The following is a 10333-nucleotide window of genomic DNA, read 5'->3' on the forward strand; positions in this document are numbered from 1 at the left end:
GCCACTATTCTCCAACTTCTGGCATCAACAGGGCATTTTCACCCAGTGAAGAGAGAAGAGCGAGTGCTCCCCATTTATAATAAAGCAAATATTGACTTTCAGCCTCCATTGAATGAATTCCTCTAAAAAAAAAAAAAAAAAAAAAAAAAAAAAAATAACATTGTCATTTCTGCCTAAATATGAAAAACACATCCTGATCATACAATCAATCACTTTATTAAATAATAAACATATTTACATGCAATCAAAATCCAGGAAACATGAAAATAGAGAATGTGAAGTATATCACTAAGCCAGTTGTACAAAATGAGGCGCTTGTGGAGAGGCTTTCCAGAGTTACTGTAGTCAGATGATGGTCAGAACAAACAACCTGAACTGGGAATTTTTTTTGGCAGGTGTGGTTTCTTCAATAGTTTTCAGCCATAGGCGTATTTGTCTGTGACGCCTTTCTCATTTGGAGTTATCTGCCCACTCAGTTTCATTAAGAGCTTCACAATAAGGCCAGCCTGAAGGGAAAGAATAGACCTTAAAAGTTAACAACCATATATATTTCAATAAATATTATTTTGATTCAAGAAACGTTTTATTACCTGTTTTGTGTGCACGATGAAGTTCATTTTGTTGTCACCACTGTGTATCTGGAAATACTGGTCAGCATGTCCAAGCTGCCATATAAACGTGCTATACTCTAAACTGATGAGAAGGACCTGCAAGAGAAGATGTGTAATAAAATGTCACATCAAGCATCTTCAACTAAAACTTAAAAACTATACCACAAATACAGCATTATCATTTAATCTATCCTACAGTAAGCCCAGAGAGAATATTTAAGTAAAAATCTAACTAATCTAAGAATGCAAGTTCAAATACATGCTGTAGATGCAAACTGCCTTGTGCTATTGTGCTTCAATCGAGCACGTAGTGCATATGCTTTAAAAACAGGCAAATTCGTGTGGGAGAGCCCATGCTCAAGATCATCCATTTGCTCCACCAAGCTGAAGAATCAGTAGCTTTGTAGCTTTACATTCACAAACAAGAGCTTAAAACATTTAAAAAAAAAATTTAAAAACCCAACTAGACGGCAGGTTACCTTAGTTTCCATGTTCATGAGATGCAGTCCCTTTGTGTTCACCCCCACGTAGACACGGATGACTTTGTGGTTGCTTGCGCTGGCCTTGGTGTAGACCTGGCCTGTGAAGAAAGCTGCTCCGTAGGTTGGGATGTCCCAGCAGTTCTGCAGGAAGAGCCGCTGCAGGTGGTGCATCTCTTTACTGACCCCCTCGCTGGTGCTCAGAGCCTGTTGGTGAGAGAGAGACAGGACCTGATGTCACCTCAGGGAACACTGAAATGTATTTATAACATGAAAAGCAATTAAAATAAAAACACAAGTGTACTTTATACTCATGAAGAATCCTGTTGGTCCAGTGGTATGCTTTGCTTTTCACCTTGGATATCGGCACGATAGATTTGAGGTTTTCCTCACTGTTTAAATAAAGCACAGATTTTACCAGAATGCAAATAAATCAGTTTTGTTAGAGCAGATATTAAAAGTGAGCTAAGCACAAATATGATTTGTCTCTTACTTGAGGAACCCTTGCTTGTGCTTCTTACTCTCATAGTTGCCATAGATGATTTGCAGGAGGAGGCTGGCCAGTGTGATCAGCTTGCTGTCTGGAGCAGGGAAGAAGCCCTTGAGAAGGCAGTGCCGGGCCTCGTCAAACAGGATAAGGATGGCCAGGGGATCCTCCACCTGAAACAAAGCCACCAGCAGGAAGCTGATGAAGAGCTCTCAAAACATTTCCAGTCAAGCTGTCACTGTAGGTGGTGAAAGTGACCTACCTTTTTCTCAATTTCAAGGGGCAGTCGGACGTCCCTGCGGAGGAAGAGCTGTGGCGTTTCCCTTTGAGGATCCAGCACTGTGAGATCTGTCACAATCTCAGTCCAGATCCGGAGGTGCTGCAGGGGTTTGTGGTACGGCTTCAGCTGCAGGTCTAACACACAAAACCACACACAAATCTTTCTGGGATCTTGCAGTGATACCACTAACTACAGCTTTCGGTCTTTATTGGATTGATGTTACTAAATTAAATAAATAAATTTGAAAAAAGAAACAATGGACTCACGGAGGTTCTCTGAGCAGATCCAGATGGTGAAGTATTGCTGGGTCTCCTGAGACAGACGCATCCCCTCCATGATCTGCTGCACAGTTGTGTTGTTGCCGTGCTTGAGCTCTACGGAGCGATACGAGCCGTCCATGCGGTAGATGCGCACCTTCTCGTACTGTGGATCACAAACAGCACAAATGGTGGATTTCTTAAAATTAAGTTTAAAGTCAAAAGACACGACGTCGTAGTCTCACTCCAAGCGCTTTATTCTTTATGCCATCTTACACCCCGTACACACCAACAACAACTCACCGCGGGCAACAGTACTCTCGCGATATAACAGAAAATAACAAGTTAACAATCTCCCTCTTTCTTTTTAAAAATAAAAGTATAAACACCTCTTTAAAACATTTGTATACATATATATGTAAACAAAAAAAAAACCAAACTTGTCAACATTGTTGAATATTCAGGAAACATTTCAATGTGCTTTGCTTTACTTGAAGCATACTATAACACTTTTTTTAAAGTGTTATATCAGAAGGAAGCCGTCATGTCTGTTCTGTGTGGTTATAACTGCACATGTGCATGTGTTTTACTGGATAGCTCTTTTCTTCAAACAAGGAAAAAAATATCAAAATGAGTGAACGTATCTATGCCAGACTCACTATCAACAACATATAAGGTTAATTAAACACAACATGAGTAAACAAACTAAACAATGACTAGCTCATTATGAAAAAGCATGAAAAGCACAGCTAATAAATCCACAAGCTTTGCTGCTATAATCCCAGAGCTTTCATGACTCAACCCCTCGGGGCCACTCCTTTGCCCAATATCAGAAACATAATTCTTTATGGAGTGCTGGTTTATATTTAAGGAAAAGACAATAATGACATGCAAAATAAGAGTGAAACATGGCTTAGTCCTGGGAATGCCTGACACCTTAGACTGTTCTTGAAGGAATATCACCAACAGGCAATCAAAGAAACTTAACTGCCAGGGAATTACATTCACAAGTCACTTTATTAGGTACACCTTTCCAATTGCTTATCAACACAACCCATTACATGGCAACATGTCATTGCATTAAGACAAGTAGACATGGTCAAGATGACCTGCTGTAGTTAAAACAGGGAAGAATTGTGATAAAGGTGACTTTGAACGTGGCATCAGAGATCAACTTTGTTATTATCTTGCCCAAGGATACTTTGGCACGCAGACTGGAGCAACCAGGGATCAACCCAGCAACCTTCCAATTGGTGCACAACGTGCTCCTGAGCTATAGCCACCTCATTTGGATTAGGATCCAAAGCAGCATTTATATTCTCCTCAATTATGTTTTAATATTTTTGTTATTACCATTTTATGTAGGGGAGACCGGGGATAGTTGTAACATTTTTGACATTTTTGTCTGTAAATTGGAGCTCTTTTAAGGTAGTGGATTCAAAATGTAATGCAAAGTATTTACATGTCTCTGCTATTAAATAGTGCAGCTAATTTCTCTGCAGCACAATTACCCATTGCATGGTATGGTCTCAAACACAAAGAGTGAAATGTTACAATTAACCCCATAGTCTGGGTTAGTTGTAACATATCCTGGGGTGAAATGTAACACAATGAAATAAGGGTACTAACAAAACATTAACATGTAATCTTTTTTATTCAACACATGAATGCACAAGAGCCATTTATGTAGCTATGTGTGTGTGTGACAGAATGCAGAAATCTAGCTTTTGAACATATTCCAACCCCCCAAAAAAGACAAATTATGGAATTTTCTGCAACTGAATATTTGATGAATTTTGGTTGGTCTTCCTTGAGTTTGGCCTCATTGGCTCAGTGGGCATTATAACCTACAACTCTTGCACCAATTTTGAACATAACAATGAAGCTGAAAAAATGTAGTTGTTCACCAGCATCGCAATTCCATTACTTTTTATCATGGCTTACCTTGGTGTGGTTTGCAAAGTGCTTCAGAAAGATGAGGAAATCTGTTTCTTGCACCCATCCTGATTTATTTCCACTACCAATACTTCCTACTGGTCCACCTCTGACACAGTGGTCTGCATAATGTATGTGTGGGAACACAAACAGTGGAGGAATTGTTTTGCCAATGGCATTAACCGCATATACAAAGGCGACCAGTGAACCTCTCTCTGCTGATGTCGTTGCCCCAACTTGTTTAATATAAGTTAAAGTAATAGTGTGGTAAGTTGTAACATCTGCATTATTGTTACAACTAACCCAGACTGTTGCTGTTACAACTGACCCAGACTCCTATAGCCATGAACTAGCTAACATTACAGCCAACGGCTAAAACATTAGCACTAAAGACCTACACAGAATATATCCCCATAGACATACAAATAATATAATTTAAGTTTGATGAGTTTAACTGCAAAGCAGATAATGCTATTAGAAATTGAAATAAAGTAGAAAAACTTACTTTTTGGCATACAAATTACTTTTTTTTGTGTTAAATTGTCTGTGTTTGACAAAATGTGATAGCAAAACTGAATTGGGCATGCACAGGATGAGTCACATCATTTGAAACTTAGCCCTGATTGGAGAAATTGGAAGTGTTACAACTGACCCACGTTACAACTATCCCCGGTCTCCCCTACTGTGATGCCTTTAGGATGCCATAGTTGTTTAACAACTATTATGTTATATTAAAATACAACAACAACAACAACGCCTGCAAATCAATCAGCAAAAATATATGCACTGGAAAGTGTATACTTATGGGCTTAAGTATGCTGAAGTGTATTTAGAAATAATTGCAAACTTTATCTCGATAACATCCTGAACAGGCTGTTGTTCCACACAAAGGAATAACAAATACTGTAACTGTGTGACTCACTGGTTTGCTGTTGGCTTGCTGCAGAAGTTTCACAGTCTCCTCCCACTCGTTCTGTTTGTTCTCCTCGCACACTTGGAGCGGTGATCTCTTCTGCTGGTCTTCTATGTGCTGTTGGTGGAGGAGTCAGTATCATGACATAGTGATTAACGTTTACCACTTTATTTGCAATCTGGATGGTATGTGGATACTGATAAAATACAAATCAGCAATTATTATTATTATTACAAAGCAATAAAAAAAATAGTTACATTTAGCTGCAACAGCATTTCATCGAAGTGATAATTTAAAAAAAATAAAATTAAAATAAAAACCTTGCTAATGTGTCACAATGATGCTCTTGAAAAAAAAACTAAAAAAAAAAGAAAAAAAGGAAGTGTTAAATTTGTACCCGGTCGATCTCAGGGTGCTGCAGCAAAAGTTGCACGATCTCTGCATGGCCTCCTCTGGCTGCAAAGTGCAGGGGGGAGCTGAGCTGGCCGTTCAACAGGTTGGGATTACAGTTACCCTTCTCCAGCAGCAGCTTGGTTGCCTCAACTTTACCATGCCTGGATGGAACAACACGAATATCGATCTTAAACATAAGTAATGGAAAAAAAGACCAAGAAAATAAGAAGTTTTGGATACTTTTAAGCCTTTCTTGAGCTGTCAGATGAGCAGGAGACTCACCAGCAGGCATAGTGTATGGGAGCCCAGTGATCGTTGTCCAGCTGCTTGACTGAGAAACCGCTGTCCAGAAGCTTAGAGATCAGCTCCGTGTCGCCTTCCAGGGCACTGCGGTGGAGAGGAAAGTCATCCACCCACTGGTGATCTCTGTGGAGACAGGAATTTATGCTGAAGAGAACAGTGACTAAACATGACTTCAGTTCAAAGCATCCAATGTTGTCAATCGAGACTGCCCAGTATGCCCCGAAAAGAGACCAAGTTAGACACAAAGTCGATAGCAGTTAACCAAAAGAAGCCCTCACTTGTCTTCTGTCACACAGTTGGGTCCATGCTGCCATTTCTCCCTCTTTGGGATCTGGATCTTGGAATAGTCTGGTGCTCCGAGGCCAAAGTATGGGTTGATGATAACTTTGTCCACCTGCAGACAAAACAAAAGGAGGGTGATTTAAGTTTCCAAATCCACCAGAAGAATTGTGTTTCTTTGCATATATAAAGCCTTACCCGGTTGGTGTACTGCAGATCTGAGCCGTAGAGTGGATTCAGGATGCACATGTCAGCCTTCTCCAGGGACATCATCTTGCTCTTGATCTCCAGAGCAGTGTAGCCCATGTGCAGACCCTCGTCACTCAGTTTGCCCTCGCTGCTGTAAGCTGGATTGCTTACGTTGGTTTTCACCCGCTCCACGGGTGCTGGTCTGAATAAAGCAGGGATGGCATGAGGCACAGTGTGCTGCTCTGCTAACCATCTGCGGAGGGGAAAGAAGCAAAGGGAAGGGGCGTTTACCTCTGACCAAATCTCAGAACTAAAGAGCACATTTACAGACTTCTCCGTACTTGTCTAAAGCCAGGAGCATCTTGGAGGTGATGGAGCAGAAGTGAGTGCTGGTCTCACTGCACACCCGCATTATGTCGTGGAAGCAGTAAAAGCTGGGGCTCCCGGGGCTGTGGACAGGCTTGCTGTTGTCTGTATAGAAGGACTCATTAATCTACTGCATGCACAGCTTAAACTTTGTTAAATAAAATCAGCAGGATGAGTTCGGGATGAGATATAGTTTGCTCACCTTTAACACTGACTGGTACAACAAAAAGTGAGGCTTCTTTCCCTTCATTGTCACCTTCAAGAATAAATTTCTTCATGTGCACCACACGCTTTCCTGCACACCAAAAACTAAGGTTAGATCAGTGGTTCCTACCCCACCCCTTAAAAAAAAAAGTTTAATAAATCAACTTGTGCACAAATGCGTCAGCCTCACCAGCACAGCTTTGGTTACTGGAGAGCGGTTTGATCGTTTCATCAACATAATCCAATATGGATTTGGATTTGTCTCCTCCTGCTTTGATCTTTGTTGCCAGAAGGACTTTCTTTCTTTTCTTCTCCTTCCCCTCTAAAGGCACTTCTTTTAAAAGGATCTACCCAGACGCCAGAGGAAAAACATGCAAACAGAGGCTCAGTTAGGAACTTCAGTGGGTCAGAATTCACTGAAGTGTGTTTATTATTCATGCATACAGCAGTGATAACCCCAAACCAACAATACATTACAGGACATCACAGTGTTCTCCACCTCGGTGGTGTTTTCACATGTAAACAAACTGTTAGATGTCGAGGACAGTGTGTTAATTGACTGTCTGCCTACCTCATAGGCTTTGGCTCGGTATTCTTTCGAGCTCAGGCTGACTTGATTCTTCGGACGAAGCACAGCAACGAACACATCCTCGAGGGTGTCCTCGTTGCCCATCGTGGCGTCTTTTCCTCAGACCTGAGAAAATATCCTACATGGGGGCCAAATGCCGTGGAGAGGCATGCCTGAAACATGGGGAAAAAAATATCAAAAAGGTGAAGGTTGCTAAGAAAAGTAATTCAGTGCTTGAGCAGTGACACTCAGTCTATACACAGGTTTAACTGATCACAGAGCTCCTACACTTTAGAAACTTTGGATTTCAACACCAAAGCAAATGACCGACCTGGAGCCCCACAGCTCTCACTGCCAAAACCAATCAGTCATTCACACAATTTTATAACCTTTGTAAAGTTCAAAGTAGTTTAATGCTGTCACCACGTGGACAGAGAAAGTGAACACACCCCTGTGGGAGTTTGCAGTTACATGCAAACTAAATGTGCTTAACACAGAAGATAAAAACATAAAACCTGTGGCAGTGAAAACAGCAAAATACAGACAACCCCCCCCCCCGACCTTTTTAGTGATTAAAAGGGTCAAGTCTGTTTTTAAATTTATGCACAGTTGTACCTGATCTCAGGTGACCTTGTTCCAAAGAACTGGACCACAATAACTGCAAGCGCCTTCAGCACACTTAGATCTAATTCTGGGAACATTAAAGGATCTTGACCTAAGAGGTCCATGAAGAAGTCCCTTCAATACTGAGTTCATATGGTCAAACTTTCATGTGCATGTAAGGACTCTGTGTGCTGCATTGTCTATGCTGTCATTTTAAGTCATCCTACTGATGAGTTGGGTAATCCAGTGAATAGAGCATTACAATAATCTAACCTGCTTGATATGAATGCATGAACCAATTTCTCAAAGTCAGTTTGAGACAAGGATTTTCTAACCTCAGACATATTTTTAAGGGATAGAAAGCACTTCTAGTAACCTTATTGATGTCACTATCAAACCTGGGATCACTGTCCAGAACTGCTGACTTGTTAACTTGCTCACTGTGTATCAGAGAAAGGGTTGACGCATATGAACAAATTTTCTGTTTCCGTCTTTGTCTCTGGCTATGTCTTCTAGCACTTGCGGGTGTAGCACTTATGCTACACCCAGAGTAAGTGTGGTAAGAACTGCTGCAAACGTCACTCTCAGGTTTGACTCAACAGCTGTGGAGTTGTGAAGCATAGCGGTGCACCATAAAGAACCTTTTAACCCCGTCCTCCTTGATGCCTTTTGTCTTGTAGAACATAAAATATTCACAAAGACCACGTTTACCACACTGAGGTAGTACCCCCCAACCAATCACACTATTTAATGAATACCTCGTGAATACACGAAGTGTATGATTAGATCTGCTGCCAAATTTACACACAAATCAGAAACAGAGAAAATATCCAGTGACCGGCAGTTCTCTGGGTGACAATGCCCTGCTGATACCATACCAAGGCAACAACAACTCAAATCGGTAAAAGGTATGCAGAAGAGCACCCTGACGCAGAAGACCATCATTTACACTGCACAGCCCACCTGAGTATTGTTGTTGACCTTGTCCATCTCTTTACGACCACGGTGCAGGATAACACACCATGTAACCAGCTCAAATATTCTCAAACTGCTTTAAACTATACCTCTACACATATTCTTTTATTATTTCATATTGTATACCTACTATTTTTAATTTTTGCACTGTATTTATTGTATCTTATTTTTAGTCACTTTTGAACTGCATATAAATAAGTAAAACATAAATTAACACAGTAAAACTAGCAAGAGTCATCTCAGACACAAACTTGTTGAGTTCAAAGACAGGTCACGCCCCGGAAACCAGGCTCCGCTGTCTTTAAACTGTTATTACACGAACACCTTTACATGTTGTATTTTACACACACGGTATACACTGTCGTATTCAACCAGTTTTCATACATTTCCTTGTCCACGTTAAACGACAGAACTTTTAGAGCGGAGTCAGCAGCAGTAGCCGGGATGCTACACTCATCTTCATCAATGTTTTTTTTTTTCCGCTCGCCGAGCAGCTGAAACTTACCGAAAGCGACGTGACTTTCTTTCAAAACCACCAAACGGAGCTTTCCTCGGCTCTCCGCTCGTCTTAATTGCGTTAAATTAGCGCTCCGAAGCCGGGTGTTGCCCCAGCACCGCTTCCAGGAGCAGTTATTTTTGGGTTGAGGTAGTTGCAGGCCTTTTTAAGACGGGGCAGGGCTGCAGAGACAAACAGAGGAATCACGTTACGTTTGAGTGCAGCAGCTGCGGCAGGACGACAGAGGACTCTGCTGGTGAGGGGGACCACGTACACTCAATAACAAAGCATGAGCGTCAGGTAGCGTCTGCTGTGCTCCCTCCGTATTTAAAGAGTTATTTATGGATTTTTAAAAAAAAATCAAAGCTATCTCTAATTTCGTGATTTTATTTAAGTTTTTCAGAATTTCAATATGATTTATTGTCCTCTTTTTAAGAGGACAATAAATGGAATATGTGGAAACTTTTTAAAATATTTTTTTAAATTGTCATCCATAAGTCAAAATTTCAGGTCATTAGCTCAAATTTTGACTTACAGGTTTCGAAATGTTGAGATAGCCGAAATTTTGACATAATAACCTAATAATCATTCAGAAGTATTACAAGTAGTAGTACGTGTTTTGCTTGCTATTAAAAATATGAAGGCTATATGCAATTTTGGGATAAAAATAAATAAATTTTGAATTGAATATTATAGCCAACAGCTAAGATAGATAGATAGATATTTTAGGAGTTTCTCCGCTAGAGGGGTGTATAAAGCAAATAAACTTATGTATATTCAAAGAAAATTATTGCTTTAATTGGATCAGTTGTTTAACTTAAGCTAGCGATGTATTTTATTAACCATAATGAATTAGCAAATTTAACAGATAAAATATCCTGATCATTGATATTCCTCACAATAGCTCCCGCACTTTCTCACACTAGTCTTCAACCCTGACTGATAGAAAGTATATCAAGCAAATCCTGGTATTTGGAAAGCTGGAAGGGAATATT

At 40.5% G+C, this 10333-nt stretch overlaps 1 protein-coding gene across 1 annotated transcript; it reads right to left on the bottom strand.

The window, feature by feature from the left end:
• Positions 1-194: 194 nt before the first annotated feature.
• Positions 195-9497, bottom strand: krit1 (KRIT1 ankyrin repeat containing). The gene is made up of 17 exons (XM_031739523.2): positions 9348-9497; positions 7268-7437; positions 6887-7043; positions 6695-6787; positions 6468-6597; positions 6136-6379; positions 5937-6052; positions 5638-5781; positions 5360-5516; positions 4972-5079; positions 2124-2280; positions 1840-1991; positions 1584-1750; positions 1395-1482; positions 1091-1297; positions 591-707; positions 195-506 (listed from the first exon to the last, which is right to left on the bottom strand). The coding sequence occupies exons 2-17, from the start codon at positions 7367-7369 to the stop codon at positions 417-419; spliced, it is 2229 nt and encodes a 742-aa protein (XP_031595383.1). The 5' UTR covers positions 7370-7437; positions 9348-9497; the 3' UTR covers positions 195-416.
• Between the last annotated feature and the right edge of the window lie 836 nt (positions 9498-10333).

The sequence above is a fragment of the Oreochromis aureus genome, linkage group 22 (assembly GCF_013358895.1).
Source record: "Oreochromis aureus strain Israel breed Guangdong linkage group 22, ZZ_aureus, whole genome shotgun sequence".
NCBI lineage: Eukaryota > Metazoa > Chordata > Actinopteri > Cichliformes > Cichlidae > Oreochromis > Oreochromis aureus.